Source organism: Mesoplodon mirus (assembly GCF_964341445.2).
Source record: "Mesoplodon mirus genome assembly, chromosome: 1".
Classification (NCBI taxonomy): Eukaryota; Metazoa; Chordata; class Mammalia; order Artiodactyla; family Ziphiidae; genus Mesoplodon; species Mesoplodon mirus.
The window spans coordinates 205,574,352-205,598,338 of NC_138976.1; the positions used below are offsets into that span (position 1 = coordinate 205,574,352).

The window sequence follows — 23,987 nt, forward strand, 5'->3', positions numbered from 1 at the left end:
GAGAGTCTAGGATTTGAGAAATTCATGAGGAGAAAAGGCGGAGGTCCCTGGGCACCTGAAAATGAGAATTGCTGCATTGAACTAGGCTGACTTTGGCATGGCATTTTGAAGAAGGCAGTCATATGGAATGTAACGAACAAATAGAGCATATCAGAGCCTGAAAACCTGAGAATAGGCTCCTGTGGGTGAAACGAGGTGAAGCACGGTGCTTGGTACACTATAAACCCTCAGTAACATTGGCTGGTTTTGAATGAAATGAAACCTAACCTGAATCCAGTCCCTACTCGGTAACAGCGGGGAAGATAATGGGTGCCTAGGCAACGTCTAGCAAGTTCTGGGCTAGAGGCGGCTCCCAACTGTTGCGTCACCAGGGACCACAGAACTGAGTCGGGAAGGGAGAAGGGAGGAATCTGTGCGGAGGGTCATCCGACTGAGTCGGAACCGGACACTCTGGCAGGAAGTAGAAAGCGAAGAAAACGAAACGACCACTGGTGAATTTCAACACCACGTCGTGAATTTCAGATAATTTTCCACTTGTTTAAGGTGGAAAACTCGGATTCCAACGATGAAGGAGATGGAGTTTCGGCCCAACACATAAGTCAAACGGACCGATTGGTTCGGGAAGAAGATTTCTCCAGGTTCGTAAATAATCTGAGTGAAGAAGATTACGAACTTATGAGAGACAACAATCTTCTAGGCATTCCAGGTGAAAGTACGGAAGAAGAGTTGCTGAGAAGACTTCAGCTAATTAAAGAAAACGCACCACAAGACTCAGATGAAAATACAGGTATATTTTGCTTTTGGAGGGAATCGGATGGGATGAATAAGGAACTTCATAATAGGAAATAGTAACTTCATAATAGTAAAGAGTAAATTATACAGAAGTGACTTACATTAATTTGGTAAGTAACTTCTCATAAAAAGAACTGGCATTTACTTGATTTTTGGTGAGCATGTCAAGGTATGTTTGTTTGTTTTCCTGATTCACATTTGGGTTGTTTTAATTGGGAAACAGTGCAAAGTAGCCTATTTGTATTTTTCTTGGTTTTCGACCTCAACTGAAAGTCCCTCCTACTTCCTGAATTATTTCTTCTACATAGACATGTAAAAAAAGCAAACAGAAATATTCTCCACTGGGGACAATTGTGCTCTCTTCAACACCTGGGGACATTTGACAATGGCTAGAGATATGTTTGGTTGTCACAGGGGAGGCATGGGTGTTACTAGCATCTAGTGGGCAGAGGCCAGGGATGCTGCCAAAGATCCCACAATGCACAGGATAGCTCCCCAAAACAAAGAATTGTCCAGCACCAAAATGTCAGTAGAGCTAAGGCTGAGAAACCCTGCTCGGACCTCAGGTCTGGTGTCCTCCCTCCCAGTGTGAAGTAGAGGATTTTGCTGTCTAATGAAGAGGATACTATAATACTTTGGCTCTTGAATATGGTCTTATATGTACCATGCTAGGTTCAGTCTATTCATTTGATCTGACCTTCAATTTAATGTCAATTAAAAATCTTGTTAACATTAAGAAGTATTCAAACTGCAAACACTTTTAAACCTATAAAACTTGTTTATGTTTGGGCAATAACCTTATATTTTAAAACAGCTTATCTATTATCAAAAGCACATAAGTGAAGAGCCTACAAGTAGTCATGTTGGAGACTAATGAAAATTAGACAATAATGTAAATTGAACTAAACTACTAGCATTGCACCTTAACTGGTGTTTACCTTGTTTAATTGCATTAGTGTTTTGACAGTGGACTGAAAAAAAAGTCTCTTGACATTCCTCCGACAGTGGTACACAGGGCTGTGTATATGATGAAATACTGAAACATAGACTTCCTCCGGATTCCCTTTTTAAAAAATTCTCTAAGTTTATCTAGGATTAGCTCACTCTTTTTGGATGGAATCGAAACTTTTCTACCTTTACTTATAAATCTACACAGTGCAGTTTATAAAATATTAACTCTATAAATGTGAAATCAGTTGAAAACACCTGAGTATTTAAGTTCTCATTTTTTGTTTGTTTTTGAAACAAAGTTTCAGAGTGCTATTTTATGATGGTTCTAATTTTGGTGGTTCTTTTATACACCCTCCCCATTTTTTTTTGTGAACAGACAGAGGAGACTCTTCAGATGACGTGTCTAGTGGTGACTCTCTAATAGACTGGCTTAACTGTTCTGGACAAACTGAAAATATGACAAGTGGACAAAGAGAAAACCAATCTTGGAGAGAAGAGAGCCAAATTAATCCTAAAAGTGATCAGTTCATATTCAGTTTAGAAATAAATGCTAACCTTGATAATGGGAGTCCAAATACAGAGAATGAATATGTAGCGTCTGCAAGACTTCCCAGAAGAGAAAATATGGAAGACAGCCAAAGGCAAGTGGAAAGTCCACAATCTGAATCAATATTTACAAGACCATCTATGTCTGAACAAGATACAACTGAAACATTAATGGAATTCCCACCTACCACAAGTCAGAGAAGAGCAAGAAGTAGGAGCCCAGAGTATCGGAGAACCAGAGCAAGAATTGAAAGTTGGTCGCCTCCACGTTCACTTAGGGAAATTGTACAAAGACTTAATCATAGTATACCCTCTCAGAATTTTGAGCAGCCTCTGCTAAGTGAGAATGCGAGATTTTCTAGAACTGAGCACCAAGAAATATTGACACAGCAAATGACTGGATTTGAGTTGCAAAATAGCGGTCTTATTGAAACTTCTAGAACAAGGAATGCCGTTCATGGAGAAAATTCTCCAGATACAACCAGCAGTGGTGAATCTTGGGGAATGAGGGAAATATATCCAACCATACCCTTCAATCTTGAAGTAGGACAAGTTCATTCTGGAGCATATTCTCAGAGAGACAGCAGAGCTAGTAGAACTCAGTTAACATCTGAGACAGCAAACAACACTGTCACTTCTGAAAGTGAACGAGGACTGAGGCATATGTATTCACATTCTGAGCAGGCAGGTGTGAGAGCTTATGTCAATACCATTAGAAATCCCGTTTGCAGAACGTTAAATACTAGCTTAAATGATACAACATCTGTTCCAATTCAGAGCACGTTAAGGCAGACAATGACAGAATTTAGTAACTCAAATAACCTTATGGACAGTGACAGTAATTTAGAGCATAGTGTCTCACCTCCAAGTCAAAACATGGAATGGCTAGAGTCACCTAATGGTAGTAGTAGTGGTACATTTGGTTCTGATTCAAATGCTAGCTATGATACCCATTCAAGTTCCACACTGAGTTGGCATTCAAGCCCCAATTGTACGTCTAGTTCCAGTTCTAGTCCTATTTCTGGTTCCAGCTCAAGTGATGAAAATTCAGGAATTAGATCACGGATGTTTGAAGGCATTGAAGAAACAAACTTATTATCAGAGACCAGCCAAGGGGGTATACAAATTAGCCTAATAATATCTGATGAAAGTGACTCTGGGTCCTCCCATAATCTGCAAACTACAGGACTCACCAAAGCACAGATTGACAGCTTGGCTGTAAGATCTTTTGGTGAAAATGATGCACTAAAAGCCTGTAGCATTTGCCTTACAGAGTACACAGAAAACAGCAAGCTTCGCATACTACCTTGCTCCCATGAATATCACATTCACTGCATTGATCGCTGGCTGTCTGAGAACTCTACGTGTCCGATTTGTCGTAGGCAAGTAGTGGATTCCAATGAGAGTGAAAATCCTGATCGATGAATTCTCAGCTATATAAAGTGTTATAGGGCTTCCCTGGTGGCGCAGGGCTTGAGAGTCGGCCTGCCGACGCAGGGGACTGACAATAAAAATTAATTTCACACCATAGCAGTTCACTGAATTTCAATAAAAACTTAGCATGTGCACTGGGTTGGGATGTTCTTGATTCCATGGGAGAAATGTCTTAATATGATATAATGAATCTAGATAGATCCTAGTAGTATTATCTCGTCATGTAAATCCCAGACATCTCTTAGCCCTGTTCAATCCTGGTTGTGCATGCAAAGAAACAGAAACCCAACCAAATATCAATAATTAAGAAGCCATTTAAGACTACATTAGAGTCATTCACATAAAGAAGTCATGTTACATTCCTAGAATGCCATAAAAAGCTTTGAAACCCTTCTCTTCCTATCTCTCTCCACAGCAGTTTATCCCACCTCCCTAACACTACCTTAACGTTTCTCCTATTCCCCACTACCAATGTATCAGTCAGTTCTAGCTAAAAACTGATGGCACACTTTAAAAGAGTGATGGAATAGCATTTAATGAAGAGACTAAAGTGTGTAAAGAATGAAGGGAAACCAAGAGATGATGAAGTACCCTGAGGCTAGCAGCTGTGAGAAACCAGTATTATAACCACTAGGTTTGAAGGGGCATAGAGAGATAGCAGTTCCTGCAACCCAGAATGTCTTCGAGTTATAGGAGAAGCCCACCCAACAAGAGATGTAACCTTAGAAAATGGCATCCACTGCCAACCTAAAGTTTGGAAGGGGGCAGATCATGGAAATAAATACCCTTGCCTTCTTTCCTCCTGACTTCTAATCACTTATCAGTAGTTCATATTAACCAAACCCAACCTGAAGACACAGAGAGACTGGTCCATGAAGCTGATAAAGATCAGCCTCCTGGAATCACGAAGCAGGGTTAAGAAGGATGGCGAGTAGATCTGGTAAGCAAATCAGAGACCATCTACCACAACCAGCATTCCCAACTCTCTTCAAACCCAGCCTGTGTATGCTTTCTTGCCTCTTCCGCTTCCGCTTGTTCTCTATTCCACTCTATGACTCAGCTCTTTAACAACCCTCTCTATTTTCTTTCATTTACTCAGATCTTGTATTTTTAAAAGTGATAAGATGACAAAGCCTTAGAACTTAATTACCTTTCTCTTAAACATGTCACACTTTGATTTGCTGTGATTGTAAACAACTAAGGATAAAGGCAGTTATAGGTATGTCTTTAATTTTTGCTTCTTCAATATATTCAAGCTTCAATTTCTTTCTATATATGTTTAGTTCATATAATTAATTTTTAAAACAGATTCTGATTTCTTATAAAGGGTTTTATGGTTTATATATGACTCTGAATCCTTGTGTGAATGACCCAAAGTAGCCAATTGCTGCTTGGAGCCTCACAAGCTGCAATATGAAAGCCTTAAAGGTAAAACTTGGCTTCAAGAAACATGTCTACATAGTTCAATTCTAATTGTCCCCAGTAAAACCATCACCCAAAACCCCGAGTATTTGAAATCAAAATTTAGGTCATGCTTCCTTCCAACCTAAACATAGTGAAGGATTTTTCTCCTAATTCAGCCTGAAGACTATTTTTGGGGGGTTGTATTGGCCAGTCCAGAAAATTTTGCTTAAATTTTTCAATCCTGGTATAGGTGAGAGTACATTGTATTATAACCTAAAGCAATAATCAGAAATTTTGTGCAATGTGCAGCCTATACAAATGTAGGCAGTGTTAAGTATACACCTTCTCTAAAAAGTTAAAGTGAGAAACATCACTGACCTTTCTTTTCTCTGTGAATTGCTGGCAGCCACAGTATTTGCACATAACTACAAAATATAAATGGGGAGTGGTGGTGAAGTTTTTGAAAACATCTTTGAGGTAGCATATTTTTCACACAGAAGATATCTGCATGGCCAGAAATGAAGGCTTGGATCAAACCTCTGAAATTTACATTAACTTCTGAAAGTTGTTTGAATAGTCTGATTTTTAGGAAGTATTTTTGATATCAGATATACTTCATTTAAAGTGAGTAGAATAATTATAACAGTACTTGGCTTTCATGCTATCCTAACAGATTAAAACCTTCCAAAGGATGATAATTGCTTAATTAATGCTTCAGTACATTCACATGCACCTTCTGTGGTCGACAGAATTCTAAGATGATGCCCAATGATCTTTGTAGGAGCCCCTCCCCTTGAGTATGAGACCTGTGAATGTGATGGAATATCATTCCCATTATTAGATTATGTTATATAGCACAGTTGATTGGGAGCTTATCCAGAGTGAGCCTGACCTAATCAGGTGAGCACTTAAAAGGCACAGAGAGGACTTCTAATCCAGATAAGATGGTTTATACTTCCCTCTCCCTGCTCCCCCTTTATACGCACAACTATATATCCTGGAAATAATATGAGACAACCAAAGGAGATCTCTGAAAGGTCTAGAGAAGGTGAATTGCCTAGGGACCCTCAGAATGGATGAACAGCCTCATGGCAGGGCACCTTATGACCCTCTACCAACAAAAAAATGTGATCCAGGCCCAGCATTTCCTAACTCCCAACTTAGTTACAGGAAATGGCTCAAAGAGGCTCTTCCTCCATCACATCAAATGGGAATCCCCCAAACACCAGGCGAGCCTTGCAGAACCTGCAAGGACGAACAATTGGAAGCCCTGATGACACTAAGTGACCAGGGAAAGTGCTTTCCTTCCCCACTGGGCCTGAGATCCCCCTTCACCACCCAGACACATCAGTGGCTAAGGGTCCCAGCAAAAGTGCTCCTACCACAAAAAGCTCCCACCTGGACAATGCTCTCCTCAGATGGGCCTGAGACTCCTCTCCCCTCCCCAGAAACATCAGGCAACTTGCTGGTACCGGCAACGGAGATCCCTCCACAGAAAGCTCTCAACCTGGTAAGCACCCTCCACTCCTTACAGTCCAGGGAGACCCTGTCACAAGTGCCTGGCCCAGGAAGGACTCTTCATCACGTGTTCCAGAGATTCCCTTCCCTCACCAGAAGCACCAAGTGCCGTATCCTGGGGAAGCTACTTCAGGCCCCATAAGCAGCATGAGAAGGGACCAGAGGTAACCCCACCTGCACAAGAGAAACAGACCAAAAGAGTACCACAAAGGGTCAGAAAATTAGGTTATCATGGAACCACTGTCCATAAAAGTACAGGAAATGTGTGCCAAACCTATAAAGAGTGAATGCCTGCTAAAAATTAAAAAAAAACAAAACACTTTAAATAGGGACCAAAGTATCCTAACATAATAGCCAAAATGTCCAAAAGACAATAAAATATCACTACTTATACCAAGAACCAGATACATGACAGCTTGAATAAGATGTGACAGATGATGCCAACAGAGATGAATTAGATGTTAGAATTATCTGACAAGGGTTTAAAAATGCTGATTTCAGACCTTTAAGACCTTGAACACAGAACCTAGTCACTCCATGCCATTATCCCCACCTATAGAACTGTGAGCTAATAAAGGGATGCTGTTTTAAGCCATTACATCTGTACTAATTTCTTATGCAGCAACAGACAACTAATACAACTTCTCATCTAGGATCCATCCTGTACCTAGAAAATGATTATAATGAGTCCTAGACAAGTAAATGGCTTAATGTCTTGGTTCTAGGCCCACTATAACATTATATTCTACCATTTTCCCCAAAAATGGAATCCCTAATTCCTGCTACTGAAGCTGCTAGAAGACAGTATCCTTCCTGTTTGAACAACCACCAATATCGTATCGCTCTAACTTTACTTCACATCACCCTATCTCATTCTACCAGTGTATGCTGCTTATATCATAAACCCAATTTAACACTCTGACTTTGAAACTATAGAGCCACTTATTTTTCTCTCAAAGCGATTGCTGAGTATTATATTGCTCTTCCAAATCATATTCCTCTCTGTCTGCCCTGACAAATCAGAAATGGAGAAGATTTGTACCTGAATCTTCTGAGCTCAACCTGATACGTTTTTTACATTACAGAATATCAGTTTAAATACACAGCATCACTGTGGTTGTGAGCATAAATATTTCCATCTTAAGAATTTTCTCTGTATTTTCTTGGTAGTTTTTAAAACATTTGTTTATTTTGGCCTAATTCCAAAAAAAAAAAAAAACCCTCGTCTGAATAACAAATTCTTTTTGAAAGTAGTTATAACCTGTGGATAAGTTTTTGATAGCAATATAAAGTCTATCTTTTTTGGCTAACCATGAAAATAAGTTGTGCTCTCAATATTCCATGAAGAATTAAGTATAAAGATTCTTTTGTAAATGCAAACAAGCCTGAGCATCGAACAACATGAACATCAAAACACTGCATGTACTGGAAAGTTCACAAAGAAATGTGACGTTTCTGTTAAGTAATATTACTTGTTATCCATATACAATACTTTGAGATCTTCAGTATCTTCTTTACTACAATTAACCAAACATTTCATGTCTTTTCATTATTTGAGAGGTGATTGTATACTCCCTTCAATGAGAAGTTCCTGGTATGAGAATTTCGAATGGAAACTGAACTGCATTTCTTTTCTGTCACTTCATTTAAGATTTGAAAATTCTTTACCATCCTAACTCAGGCTTTCTCCCTATGAAATAAGAGGCTCTCCTTTGTGTGATATTCAAAACTCTCCATTTTTAATCATCAAGCCAGCATCTTTAACATCACTGCAAAAATGTGGGGATTTGGAAAAGCATGTTGGGGAAAATCCTTTTTCTCTCATCCACCATTCGTAGAGGACAGACACTAATTATAAGCCAACTCTGGGCGCTGGGTTCTGCATTCTCACATCACTAGTCACAACACAGTTATCTACCACCCCTGGCCTTGTCATCTTCTATTCTGGAAGTGTATTTTTTTTTCTTTAGTAGCACTTGTGACTATCTAAAACATTTTTTATTTATCTTGTGCTTGTTTTCTTCCCCATTCCTATCCCAAAATAGAAGCTCCAAAAGATCTTTCTTTTTTTAAAAATTACTACTACATTTCTAAAAACTAGAACAGTTACTGGCATACACACACACACACACACTCACACACACACACTGCTTCAGAATTTTTGGCCACTGTGAGCATCCCAGACTTATTTTTCACCCTTTATTCTCCAAAGAAAACCTATTTTAATACTGTTACCTACCATCCTGGATTTGATGTATTTCAACCTAGATCTCTCTCACTTACTTAACATATTTGTATAGGGTTTCTTGCCTATTAAGTTATAATATCTGCCAACCCTTTTCTAAATCACTATTTCAGGCATTCAACGCTGACCAAGAATGTGCCATGCCCAATGTTGGGTGCTAGGGTTATAGTTACGAAGTACAGCACTTATCATGACGAAATGTATTACATTTTAAAGAAAGCAGATGAATAAACATACAGTAACATTCTAGGTCAGGGATGCCCTGACACAGATTCAGATACAGGATAAAATGGAATGATCTAGGAGGAGAAATCTACACTAATAATTCAAACCTCCTTAAAGTTGGGTTATATCTGAGTTGTATCTTACAGGACTAGTAGCAATTAGCCAATGAAATGAAGTCATTAATTTTATTCTAAGCAAAATAAACACTGCATGCAACAGTAAAGATGCACTGAAAATTTAGGGCTCAGTAAACAGTAAGTATGAATCATCATGCTCTGGGGTAGAAGAGGAAGAGATGTAAGAACATTAGCAAGAAATGAAGAGATGAGGCCAAAGAGGCAACAAGTGGTATTGTGTATCAGGCTAAAGAGTTGAACTAGATCTTCTAAGCAATGCACAGCCAACACGATTTTTCTAATAGGAATAAAATTTTTCAATTTTTAGAATGGTCATACTAGCAGGGATATGAACAGATTGTCAAAATTTAGATTGTCCCACTTACGGATTTACGGCATTAACTGGAAGAAAAAAGTATAAAGTCTTGATATAATGGTGAGACAGTTGAGATATGGATGCATATAGATTCAAGTAGTATTAAAGAAGCACAATAAAATTTGGTGGCTGCTTGGATAATTTAAAGATGACCTTAAGTTTCTGGTTTAGGTGACTGAGTAGATGGTGAGAAGTTCCACTGATATAAGAAATGCAATATAACTTGTTTGTCATAGTAGAGGAATAGATGACAATTCAGCTGGAATCTCTGAGATTTGAGATGTCAGAGTGATATTTTAGTGGCAATGTTCATCTCGCTATCACGGAATAACAAGTATGCTTCTAAAATCAGGATAAAGATGCCAGACTGAAGTCAAAGAAGTATGAGGTATTGCCTGTGAAAGTATGTTCCATGGTAGTAGTGGAGGGAGATGGATGGAATCCTTTGGAACAGGAGCAATTATAAAGAAGACAGACATAAGGAAGCTAGCAAAGATAATCAAGACAGAAAAATGAGAGGTGTAAAGATAATCATAAACACAGAGCTCATGGTCTTCATTCGTAAATATAAAGAGAAAACAAAATATCTCTAGATGTTAAGAAGAATGCAAACTCCTAGGAAAGCAAGGGTTTTGTAATTTTCACTACAATAGTCATAGCACCCAAAAAATACTGCCTTGCCCAAAGTCGATGTTCCATAAATATTTGTTGAGATATTTGAGATAGGCATGACATAAGAGAGAATAAGATAAATATTAAAAATAGCAAAATAAATCCTGGGAGAAATAGGAATAATTCATGGATTAGGAAAGAACCTGAAAGGCTTAGTTTTACCATGAACAGATGGAGGCCTGCCACTATTCTAAACACATACAAATGTTGAAAGAATAAGTCTTTGGCAGGAACTGTAACAAACACACTGGCCATTATAGATCACCTGGAAACAGTCTTTACATATCTTTTTTAAAAGGCTCCTTTTTAAAAGAAAGAATTGGTAAGAGGGTGGTTAAAGGCCTTTCTGTCAGACTTTTTGTTTGGAGAAAAAGGTGTAGGTGAAGTAACTCTGCCCCACATAGACTTTCAGTCTACGTCTCCCTCTTGCCATCCTGAGTTACTCAGGAGTTCTGCTGGGCACATATATATCTCAGAAGCTGAAGCCCCCTCCTTGCATATTATAGTAGTGGGCTTACCTTTCTTTCAGATTTCACCGTTATTATGATAGGTTTTTGAGAGGCAAAGGTAATGGCTACGTATGCTTGCAGTCACAAACATCTTGAAGCAGAGCCCATTTTCTTTTGTATTTTGAAATCCAATATAAAGGAATTTAAAAATTCAGCAATTGGGAAAGGGTTTCCGAGTATTTGAACTTGAAAGAGTATATACCCATAACTTCATTTTTGCAAGAAAATTAGCTTCTTGAAATCTTATGCAATTGCTGCCATGGTCATTGTATTAATTTTAAGTTGTAATTTTAGAGAACACTTACAAATTAGTTTAAAGGCTAGAAAGGAATTTATTGACTCACAATACAACAAAGTTTGAAAGTGCTGATACTTTCAGACACAGGTAAGTGTGGGGGCCCAAAGGATATAAATAGAAAATGTTTCTCTGACTTGGATATTCTTCCCTCTGCAGTTTGTTTTGTTTGTTTTGTTTTGTTTTGTTTTGTATTATTTTGGGGAAACCTTTCTCCAAGGGGTGGCAAGAAAAATGACCAAACACATCTCTGTTTTTGTATATTACCAATTTACTGAACCCAGGCAAAGAGACAGCCTTTATACAAAAGACTGACTCAGCTTGGGATTTCTGTTAAAACCTCAAGTTCAGGGAATTCTAACTGGCCAGGTCTTGGTCACATGCCCAGCACGAGAATATGGAGGTGGGCTCTCCAACCAAACCAGATGGAAATGTGAACAAATTCACCAAAAGTAGCAATGAAGGTCTTCTAAGGGTTCTCTTGTTTTTCACACTCTTCTGGAATCAATTCTGGTGGTATATATTTTACTAGGAAATAATCAATTTCATCCAGTTTTTAGATTTTTACAGCATATTTATGTTCCGTGCATCATCCTAAATTTAATATATTTCCCTTTGTGTTATTTTTCTTTCTGTTCCTATACTTTATACCTTGGCTTTCTCCATTTTTCCTTGATCACAATATCAAATGACATTTGATAAACTCTATATTAAGGTTTGGTTGGACAAGTAGAACCACTAGAAGGACTTTATTATAGAGATTAAACCTTACATGATAGTGGGGCTTTGTTAAGCAGTCTATGTAAATCCACTGTCCCTGCCTCTTGGTGCCAGTCCTGAAGTCAGTAGGGCTGGATGTCAGGAATGAGAGATGATCTGAAGTTAGAAGATCAAGGATAAGCTGGAACCTTCAAAGATAAGCTATAATCCAACTAGAAAAATGAACTGAACACCATATTAAAAGGATTATACATCATGGCCAAGTGGGATTTATGTGTAAAATGGTTCAACAGACAAAAATCAATCAATGTGATACACCACATTAACAGAATGAAGGACAGAAAAACCACATGATCATCTCAATTGATGCAGAAAAAGGCAGAAAAAGTATGTTCATTGGAGTTCAAAACTCCATAGAAAGTTTAAATAACATATTTGATAAAACTGAATTTGAATTTTATAAGGTGAAAATAAGCCAGAAAAAACGATGAGATTAAATGAAAATGTGAATGATAAAGGAATAAAAGATAAAATGGAAGACCTACATTCATCTAATAATATTTTTAGAAGGTGAGATTAGAGTGAATTTAACAAGTATTTGAAGAAATAGTACTTCTCAGAGATTAAGTTAGAAATAAATCCTCAGATAAAAGAAGTGCATGGAGTCACCAGTAAAAGAAATAAAAACAAATATATGACTATATCCTGTATCGTATACCTCACCTCAGCCTGATCCTTCCTTTGTTCCACATTAAAAGAATGTGCAACACTGGCAGACTACTTATATATACAATCTGGCAGTGTCTCACTGTGTTCATGATTCCAACAAATCTATCCTCCACCTCTCTCCTTACTCCAGCAGGTGAGAATATTCCTAAAGCAACCCTTTCAGTTCTCCCACAGGCTAAAGCCATGGATGAATTCTTTCTCCTTTCTTCACATTCCCTCCCCATAATTTTGAGATCCAGTTTACAGAACTTCCAGAGGTCAAATCCCAGCTTGATCATGCATTCTCATATTGAATCGCCATCCTTCCCTGCTTCACTGCTTTTGCCCTGCAATCCTGTTCACTTGCATTGTACTCTCTAATTAAATAATAGCCCATAAACTCTTGGCCTGAGGCTCTGCTTTCTGGGGAACCAAGGCTAAAAAACAGCTGGTAAACCACATCACATAATGGCAAAGAGGAAAGTCTACAAATCAACTTGGAAGAAAGAAAGAATATCAAATAAGAAGAGCAATGAGACTAGTAGCAATCTTCTCATCAGTAACAATAGATGCCACAAGATAACTGAAAGCACTATCCTTAAAGTACTAATGGAAAAATCACTCTTAACCTAGAATAGAACATTTAACTAACCATATTAAAAAATGAAAGAGATGACATTTTCGGACAAAGACAGAAATTTCTACCGATAGATCTTCAATACTCAAACTTCCAAGGAATAGGTTTCTTACTGAAGGGAATTAAACTCACCGTGAAGAAGTGGGATTAAAGAACAAACTGAGCAAAGAAAGTGATATACATGTAGATAAATCCAAGAAGTTTAACTGTTAAACACTGTGTAATTGTGTGACTAATTTGGGGGCCAAGTCAAAAATAAAGTGCAATTCAATGGAATATTACTCAGCCATAAAAAGAAACGAAATTGAGTTATTTGTAGTGAGGTGGATGGACCTAGAGTCTGTCATACAGAGTGAAGTAAGTCAGAAAGAGAAAAACAAATACCGTATGCTAACACATATATATGGAATCTAAGAAAAAAAGAAAGGTCATGAAGAACCTAGTGGCAAGATGGGAATAAAGACACAGACCTACTAGAGCATGGACTTGAGGATATTGGGAGGGGGAAGGGTAAGCTGTGACAAAGTGAGAGAGTGGCATGGACATATATACACTACCAAACGTAACATAGATAGCTAGTGGGAAGTAGCCGCATAGCACAGGGAGATCAGCTAGGTGGTTTGTGACCACCTAGAGGGGTGGGATAGGGAGGGTGGGAGGGAGGGAGATGCAAGAGGGAAGAGATATGGGAACATATGTATATGTATAACTGATTCACTTTGTTATAAAGCAGAAATTAACACACCATTGTAAAGCAATTATACTCCAATATAGATATTAAAAAAAAAGAAATTAGAAACTAAAATAATAATAATAATAAATAAGTACAATTAAAATAGAGATGATAATTACATGGAGATGATATAAAATACAATCAGAACCAATGCTTTGAAACTCATCAATTTTGTTTTCTGTAAGGGTTAGAGCTATTAAATATAAGACTGTGATCACTCAAGTAAGAATGTTCGACCTTTAATTACTAAAAATCTAGAATTAGAATAGATAAACTCCAAATCTGTTGAGGGGAAAAACATAACATTGAATGAAAAATGCAAGTTACTAATGGAAATATATTATTTATGCAAGTTCAAAATATAAAAGAGTAGAATAGGATTTCTAACTATAAACAAATTCTTGATTTACAAAAATATGGATGCTAGAGTATAGTCAAACTTTAGACAGTGTGTAACTAAGCAGCAAGGAAAATGCCATGGACTTTGAGAGCTCTCATGTGTATCACTAATATTTTATTCTAAAACAAGGTACCAATCAAATAGGGAAAAATCACATCTTGACTCTGAGTTTTGGATATACTAGTGATTCTGTGCTGTTTTATTAAGTTTAAATAGTTGTAAACAGTAAAAGTTAAAAAAAAATCTGTAATGGATCAATGTCCTTTACTAAGTCCTGAGTCTTAGATCATGCTTTCTCCTCCTCCTTGGGCCAGTCCTTCTCTCTTCCTCCTTTTCCTTTTATCTCTAGTACATAACCTTGTATATGGAACATAGTAAGTACACATTAAACATGTGTTGACATGAATAATTCACATGAATGAGCTTTGCAAACTAAAGCCATTATCCTAAACATAAACTCCTCACAAAATAGCACAATTGTCTTCCAAGAAGTGAACCACTATAATAAACTCTGTTATGTGCTACAGAGTACCTCAACATTAGTAAATGTGAAAATATGTACCATAATTAGAAAGCTATCTCAAAGAACATTAAAAACAAAAGAAACAATTAACTAGCATCAGTATATTAGGTAAAAATTGCTTTGTTAGATGTCTTTCCAGAAAAGTGCTAGACTACAGAAAATTGTAGACAGGAATTTTCTAAATATGATTCTGACGTGAATCCTGTAGACCTATTTTTGCAAATAAAAGTTTCTGTAGAGAAAGTGACATCATATAACACTGGTGGAACCAAAGCTTTTATGACTAAAGTGCACAATTAGTGGTGCACAATTATATATAACTTTGGTGGGAGACTATTAAATATCTAGCATGCGAAGGTAATCTATTAATCTAAGAGTATAATTTTTAAGAGAGGTGAGAGTAGAAGGCCAATTTTTATGATAGCATAAATGCTATCAGAATTGCACTCGCGTTACTATTATAAAGTAGGACACTCGCTGGTACAGAAAAATAGGTTTCTCAAGTGTGGAAGGTGAAAGAAAGAATAATGGAAATTTTAGCTTTTTGAACATAAAAATGTGAAATATATGCTTTAGCAATGAAAATGAAACTACAAAATAATCGTTTTTATTAAAAATATTTTCTTTCCAGTTACTAGATCTTGCTAGAATACTTTTAACCAGATCATTTAATTCCCATTTCAATCCATTCTATATACCCGATTTGGTTATGATTTCTAAAAGTAATATGTATTCCCCCCCAAACCGCAATATTGCACACAATATGAAAAGAGAATATTAAGCTTACCGTGAGATTGAGTAAAACCTATCATTATGCAGTGTCCTCATAATGAGATTGCATAGTATAAAAAGAACAAAACAGAATTGAAATAATGTATGAACATCCATATGTTAAGGTTAGTTCTACTTGGGTGACACATTATACAATAATTCCGTGAAATGAATTGGAGAGAAATATCTCAAGACTTGAAAAAAAATCCAAATTCACAGACATTAATCTACTCTAGCATTAATTTTACTACTGTTCTTTAAAAATACTGTGAACCTTTCTTGAAAATCTATTCTAAGTCAAACTCTCTTTCATAGTCAACTATGATTTTTGTACATTTATTCTATGGACTCAAGGAGAGAACTGAATGCTGATATCAGAATGTCCCTTGAGTCCACAGACAGATTCATTGACAATCATCTATATACATAACAAAAAAACATGAGCTGATACTCACTACACGCAACACTTTTGGTATTCATACTTAGAGTGTTTCCTTCAAATTGATGTTCCATAGATTTTTTTTTTTTTTTTGCGGTATGCGGGCCTCTCACTGTTGTGGCCTCCCCCGTTGCGGAGCACAGGCTCCGGACGCGCAGGCCCAGCGGCCATGGCTCACGGGCCCAGCCGCTCCGCGGCATATGGGATCCTCCCAGACCGGGGCACGAACCCGTATCCCCTGCATCGGCAGGCGGACTCTCAACCACTGCGCCACCAGGGAGGCCCGTTCCATAGATTTTTGGTATACAATTATTTATGGAAAAAAAGATGAAATATTAAAATCTATAAAATCGCATAAGTACACATACAGTTGATAATGTCTATAAGCAGTTAAACCAAATTTTTAATTCATATTTTATTTTTTGCATTTTTGTGAGAAAAGTATCAAACTCAAAGAAAAGTTGAAAGACCAGTATAATGAATAAATATATCAACTATTATTGTACCACAATGCCAGTTTTCTCTCTCTCTCTCACTCTCCAAACACAGACACACACACACACACACACACACACACACATACACTCACACACACCTATGTCTCTTTTTTCAAACAATCTGATATTAGCCTGAGGATATTATACTTCACCTCTAAATACTTCATTATGCCTGTAATGAGGATATAAACCCATATCACAACTACCACATTTATGAAAATTAACATTAATTCAATTCTATCATCCATTATACAAAAGTGGAGGAAAATTTGGGACCCCAAAATATGCCTCTTTGGCATAAGAATTATTTTAGACTGGTTATTTTTAAAAAAAAAGAGCAGACTCAGGAGAAACTCAGAAAACCAAGTAGAAGTTACCCTTTTGTAAAGGACATTTACAAGGGGAAATCTCCATTTGTAAGGGTGTCTCCCCCTCTATATCAGAAAAGGAAGGATGACTCTAAATCTCTAGAAACTCTTATCAGTAGTGAGGAAAATGACTTAAATCTGCATAACAAACATATCTTTATTTACTGTGCTTTGCCCAGTAACCTCCCATAACTGCCCCCCCACACTAAACATCTTCTTTGTCTTTAGCTGGAGATGGTATCTCAGGTGGTGGCTTGGGCCATTTTGGGGAGATACTCAGTTTTCCTGGGTACCTCCCATGTATATAGGAGGTATACCTGCTATTAAAATTCTGTTTGGGGACTTCTCTGGTGGCACAGTGGTTAAGAATCCACCTGCCAATGCAGGGCACATGGGTTCGAACCCTGGTCCGGGAAGATGCCACATGCTGTGGGGCAACAAATCCCATACACCACAACTACTGAACCTGCGCTCTAGAGCCTGCGAGCCACAACTACTGAAGACCGCATGCCTAGAGCCCGTGCTCTGCCACAAGAGAAGCCACCGCAATGAGAACCCGCACACTGCAACGAAGAGTATCCCCAACTCACCACAACTAGAGAAAGCCCGCATGCAGCAACAAAGACCCAATGTGGCCAAAAATAAATAAAATAAAATAAATAAATTTATTTTAAAAATTCTCTTTTTATTCCTGTTACTCTGTATTTTATTATAGGAGGATTAAAGGGGAACACATTTTTCTACCCCAAAAGATGTCTCTTTGGCATAAGGATTATTTTGAGTGAAAGATAATCAAAATACATCAGATTCAGGAAAAGCCCTTTACCTGCCCCTCAACAGCTTAAATTTACATTGGAAAGGGAGCCTGTACCAGGAAAAAAGCTATTACCAGAGAGAACTTTTTACCTAAGAGACTTACTTGCGTAACAGGGCAAACTTTGTTTTCTAAACATCTCTTCCTTCCTGTGAATGGCCTTCTTTCCCTTTGTACCCCCAGACCCCTACCCCTTTCCTTAGCTCAGAATGTTATATAAGCTTCAATTCCCTGGCTGCCTTTTGGGGCTCTTATTTTTATGGGACTCCCATACATATAAAATTAAATTTGTTTTTCTCCTGTTAATGTCTTAGGTCAATTTGATTATTAGACCAGCCAAAGAACCTAGAAGGGTAGTAGGAAAATGTTTCCACTCGAGTTGGCAACCATGAAGGGACCTTCACTGGCTGGACACTGCTCACTCTGGCTGCTGCAGCTGAGAGAACCTGGGACCTCTGACAAAAGCCAAAAGAAGAAATCTCATGTCAGTCTCCCAGATCTCTGCCTGCAGGGTCTGATGGAAGTGAAGGTGGTGAGAGTCCTTTGCTTTTTCTAAATTTAGATTAGCAGGAGAAAATATTTGGGTGAATTCGTTCCTTAGGAACACCTACTCTGGTAAAAATTTGATATGAGTACTCTTGTTTTCTATTGATTCTTTTCCTACTGTTTCTTTTCTTTGTTTATGTCTTTTGTGTCATTTGCCATAAGGATGAAAACCACAGTGTATAACAGAGGCAAAAGTCCTATAAGCTTGTCATTTGAGCCTGCCTCACAGACTGGTGAGTTCCCAGTTCTCACCAGACAGGCACTGTGAGTTAATGTGCACATGAGGTAAAGGCTATGACGAATGGAATTTCAGAAGCAAGCCACAAAATTGGTGGGCACAGTCGAGCACTTAAAAGCTGTTAGAGCACTTGCAACCTAACTCCAAGACCCCCGGGTTAGGATAAGTTGGCCATGAATGGGTTAAATTGACTAGGTCACCACCAACCTCAAGAAAATTCCCATGTCATGAGGTACATGGTAAAATACCACAATCCCCAATCCAGTGGCACATGCCTCTTAGCTATCAGTTTGGCTCCAAGAGACCCAAGGCTTATCTGAAGCCATTCATGTGTACATGAAAAAAAAAAAAAAAAAGAGGTGCAGGAAATTTTCCTTTTGTGTTGTTCTATGCTTAAGAGCTTAGCTTTATGACCAGTGAGAATATCACGTCTAGTCTCCACCACCTGGAAGGTACCTATACTTATGTGCATTTCCAGTTGAAAAGACTGGGATTCCAAGTGCGGTAGCCAGTTGATCAGAATCACTGGTAACAATCTGGGCTTGCAACTGGCATCTCTTTGTCTGACTATGCCAGCTCTCAAGGGAGTCTGTCACAAGGGGCCCTGCGCCATAAGGGGCCTTTGTCATCTCAACCTTCATTGTCTCATTCTAGATATTGTTAGGGCTGCATGTTTGCAGTCTCCTTTGGGACATTTCTTGCATCCATGGTTAAGCCATAAAAAGTCTTATTGGTTTGATTTGATATTGAGATTAAGATAAGATCCTACCTGTCAATTGCCAGACAATGGGAGCTTCGAATTGGCTATATTTAAGTGTAATGGCTATTGTTAGGGACTCCCTTAATAAGACGAGAGAACAGACATTAGACTCAGAACAAAAATAACATCTACACCTGACATAAATTCCCCTTTTTCATCCTCTTATACATTCCTTTACCCCCAACTCCCTGTCCCTGACCCTCCAGATCTTTTGGCTCTCTGGGCCTCTGGTCTAAACCCTACCTCGCAAAATCCAACTCCATCACCTCAGTGAACTCCCTTAGGTCCCCAGATTCCTCCAACTTCCCCCCAAATCCATTAAACATCAAGTTGCCTGTTTTGACTTCCCTTTCTTTACAAGATTTACAGAGAGCACTCTGGCCTAACCTCTAGGCCTGGGGTATACAGATTAGGCATTAAAATACTAAAAGCAAGTAATTAAATTCAGAACAATTACCAGAGACAGATGGGAGGGATCATTTTCCCATCCTTTATGACCCTTGCCACTTTCCAGGGCTCTGTAAACAGGCTCTGCCAGCTTTAGGCCTTCCTATGCAATGCCTCTGTGGTTGTTTCCAGGACCCACACCACAACAAATTCATGGCCCCCAGACAGCAGCAGATCTTCTAAGTTATAAAGCCTTTTACCTCAACTTTCAGAACATCTTACCAAATTTAGAGAGGAATGGAAAGCTTAGTGGCCATTCACAACCACACTCACAGCAACCTAGATTGGCTGTTAAGGGATGTTCTTCCCACCCTTGATTATACTACAGCTATCAGACAAGCCAGGCAGTCCCCTGAGGAACACCTCCCCACTGCAGAGGAAACAGATGGCCAGAAGTCCTCCCAGGCCCTCCTACAAATGATCGGGAAATGGATCACCTGGAGGCCAATGTTTAGGGGCTAGTAGAAGCAATAGTACAGGTTTCTCCCTAAGGTGAATTGGTCTGAGGTTGAATTTTGTACTCAGAAAGGTCTTTCTTAAATGCTTTAGGCAGACTTTTTGAAGGCATACTGCATTAAACCCTCAAGCTCTAGAAATCTTTTAATTTTCATCTTAGTTGGAAATCTCCCTGATATAAAGAAGCAAGTTTAGTTGGATGGGCACATCAGTCCCTTGATAGGCTGTTAACCAGGTCTTTGGGGAATTGGAAACAACAATCTTTGTCTTACAAACCTCTAAAAACCAGAAATGTGGCTCTAGAAGCAAATCAAATTCCACCTATTCTACCAATCTCCAAATCTCCCCTATTCATCTCAAAATGCTTGTAGATATTGTTAAAAACCAGGACATTGGAGACAGAACTGTCTTGCACTTAAGAAAAAGAAAAATTTAAATAGTAATTACCCTGGACCTCTGAAAACAGGCAAATATGCCTGAAAAACTCCATCTTGGAGAAAACTTGGATACTTTCTCTATGATGTAGATTTTCTACCTCCATCTCCTCTATTGACTTAACAGCCATTCCCTAAAATGCAAATTTTAGGGAGATGTTCCTCATTCGAAAAAAGGGGAGAGATGGTAATTGGAAATTGGGCAAATAAAAAAATCTTAAATGTCCTCTCCACAAATATTAATAAAAAGCTTTAGCCATCTGAGCAGGTGAACGTCACTTATTCCAACTGCCAAAACAAAATTTGGATCCACCTGTTCATTTATAAACTCGTGAGTTTTATATTACTGTACCTTAATCATAGCTAAAATTTTAAAACTATAGTTATAAGGCCTGTTTGCATCTGTCTGTATGTTTATGTGTGTCTATGTATGTACGTGTGTCTATATATGTACATTGTATATGTGTGGTATTTTTCTACCTTAGGATTGTATTGCCAAAATTAATTTGTAAAAGAGCTCTATTTAGTTGGGTTGAAGGTCAAGTACTTGAAAAAATTGGGTCTTCTAAAACTCTCAGAAATATAGAAACTAACCCAAAAGTGTTAATCTGGGATAATCTTCAGTAAATAAAACCTAGTTTAAGTTTGTTATTTTAATTAAAATGTGTGATGGTTTAATTACAATAATGAATGTAAACAAATTTTATTCTACCTGAGTTTACTAGAACTGCTCCTATAGAATACCCACTGATCGCTGGCAGAAGACTTCAGACCTCCCAAAAGGCAAGAAACTCCCCACGTACCTGGGTAGGGCAAAAGAAAAAACAGAGACAAAAGAATAGGGACGGGACCTGCACCAGTGGGAGGGAGCCACGAAGGAGGAAAGGTTTCCGCACACTAGGAAGCCCCTTCGCGGGCAGAGACTCCGGCTGGCGGAGGGGGAAAGCTTCGGAGCCACGGAGGAGAGCGCAGCAACCGGGGTGCGGAGGGCAAAGCGGAGAGATTCCCGCACAGAGGACCGGTGCCGACCAGCACTCACCAGCCCGAGAGGCTTGTCTGCTCACCCGCCGGGGCAGGCGGGGGCTGGGAGCTGAGGCTTGGGCTTCAGTCGGATCCCAGGGAGATGACAGGGGTTGGCGGTCTGAACACAGCCTGAAGGGGTTAGTGCACCACGGCTAGCCGGGAGGGAGTCTGGGAAAAAGTCTGGACCTGCGGAAGAGGCAAGAGACTTTTTCTCCCCTCTTTGTTTCCTGGTGCGTGAGGAGAGGGGATTAAGAGCGCTCCTTAAAGAAGCTCCAGAGACGGGCGCGAGCCGCGGCTAAGAGCACGGACCACAGAGACGGGCATGAGACACTAAGGCTGCTGCTGCAGCCACCAAGAAGCCTGTTTGAAAGCACAGCTCACTATCCACACCTCCCCTCCCGGGAGCCTGTGCAGCCTGCCACTGCCAGGGTCCCGTGATCCAGGAACAACTTCCCCGGGAGAACACACGGCACGCCTCAGGCTGGTGCAACGTCACGCCGGCCTCTGCCGCTGCAGGCTCGCCCTGCACTCCGTAGCCCTCCCTCCCACCGGCCTGAGTGAGCCAGAGTCCCCGAAGCATCTGCTCCTTTAACCCCGTCCTGTCTGAGCGAGGAACAGATGCCTTCAGGTGACCTACACGCAGAGGCGGGGCCAAATCCAAAGCTGAACCCCGGGAACTGTGCGAACAAAGAAGACAAAGGGAAATCTCTCCCAGCAGCCTCAGGAGCAGTGGATTAAATCTCCACAATCAACTTGATGTACCCTGCAACTGTGGAATACCTGAATAGACAACAAATCATCCCAAAATTGAGGCGGTTGACTTTGGGAGCAAGATATATTATTTTTTTCCCCTTTTCCTCTTTTTCTGAGTGTGTATGTATGCTTCTGTGTGAGATTTTGTCTGTTAAGCTTTGCTTTCACCATTTGTCCTAGGGTTCTGTCCGTCCATTTTTGTTCTTTACTTTAAAAAGAAAATTGATTCCTTGATAATTATTTTTATTGTAATAACTTTATTTCATTTTATATTACTTTATTTTATTTTATTTTACCCTCTTTCTTCCTTCCTTCCTCTCTCATTCTTTCTTTCTTTCTTTTTTCATTCACTTTTTCTCCCTTTTATTCTGAGCTGTGTGGATGAAAGGCTCTTGGTGCTTCAGCCAGGCGTAAGTGCTGTGCCTCTAAGGTAGGAGAGCCAAATTCAGGACACTGTTCCACAAGAGACCTCCCAGCTCCATGTAATATCAAATGGTGAAACTCTCCCAGAGATCTCCATCTCAACACCAAGACCCAGCTCCATTCAACGCCCAGCAAGCTACAGTGCTGGACACCCAATGCCGGGGTCAACAATATGATGACAGTTGACAACTAACCTTTTGGTGGTGAGCACACTGTAGTTTATATAAATGTCAAAATATAATATTATACACATGAACCTTATGTGTTATAAACCCATGAAAATATAAAGAAATAAAAATTTAATAAATAAATTTACTTTAATTAACTTACGAAACAGCAACATACTTTGCCCAATTTACTTAGCTTCAGAATATTCATTTGTACAGTTTGAACCAGAAGAAGTACCTTTATTGGTTTATTTTTTTTCTAAAATTCTGACTAAATTGTTATTACAATGTCTTCAAAAAATTATTAATAGAATGCTTTCATAATTATCTCACATAAATATTTAGGCAAATAGCTATGTAATAGCTGAATTTTCTCAAACTGTTAAAATATTATTTCTAAACGTATATTTCAGGTTAAGAAGGATTAAGCTGCAGAGATATAACGTTTAATGATATTACTCAAGTGATAAGAACTTACTATCAGAAGCATGTAATATATTAGTACCCTCATTATGAAGTTCAGATTCTCCAGCAGAAAATGCTCAGGGCATATGTGAGTGATGATAATTGTTTTTTCTATGCCTATATTCCTATAGCATTTCTTATCATGATGTCATTGTGTAACTGCATTTAAGGTGGGCTCTTAGGGACTTCCCTGGTGGCGCAGTGGTTAAGAATCCGCCTGTCAATGCAGGGGACACAGGTTCGAGCCCTGGTCCGGGAGGATCCCACATGCCATGGAGCAACTAAGCCCATGCACCACAACTACTGAGCCCGTGTGCCACAACTAGTGATGCCCATGTGCTGGAGCCCATGCTCTGCAACAAGAGAAGGCACCGCAATGAGAAGCCCACGCACCACAACGAAGAGTAGCCCCCACTCCCCACAACTAGAGAAAGTCCACGTGCAGCAATGAAGACCCAACACAGCCAAAAATAAATAAATTAAAAAAAGATGATTCTTTAATAAATAAATCAATCAATCAATTAAGTGTGCTCTTAAGCATTTGCCAATTAAAGAAACAACCTAAAGACCCAAAGACCCCAT

The 23,987-nt window shown here is 38.9% G+C and overlaps 1 protein-coding gene across 1 annotated transcript in view; it reads left to right on the forward strand.

The window, feature by feature from the left end:
- Positions 1 to 19,867, forward strand: part of LOC309807109 (E3 ubiquitin-protein ligase RLIM-like) — a gene marked incomplete at both ends in the record, with an annotated part of 36,852 nt that extends 16,985 nt beyond the window's left edge. Inside the window, 3 exons of the mRNA XM_082626344.1 lie at positions 544 to 787; positions 2,120 to 2,574; positions 19,817 to 19,867. Of these exons, the coding sequence (XP_082482470.1) occupies positions 544 to 787; positions 2,120 to 2,574; positions 19,817 to 19,867 (750 nt within the window). The remainder of the gene's footprint in view (positions 1 to 543; positions 788 to 2,119; positions 2,575 to 19,816) is intronic.
- Positions 19,868 to 23,987: the final 4,120 nt, after the last annotated feature.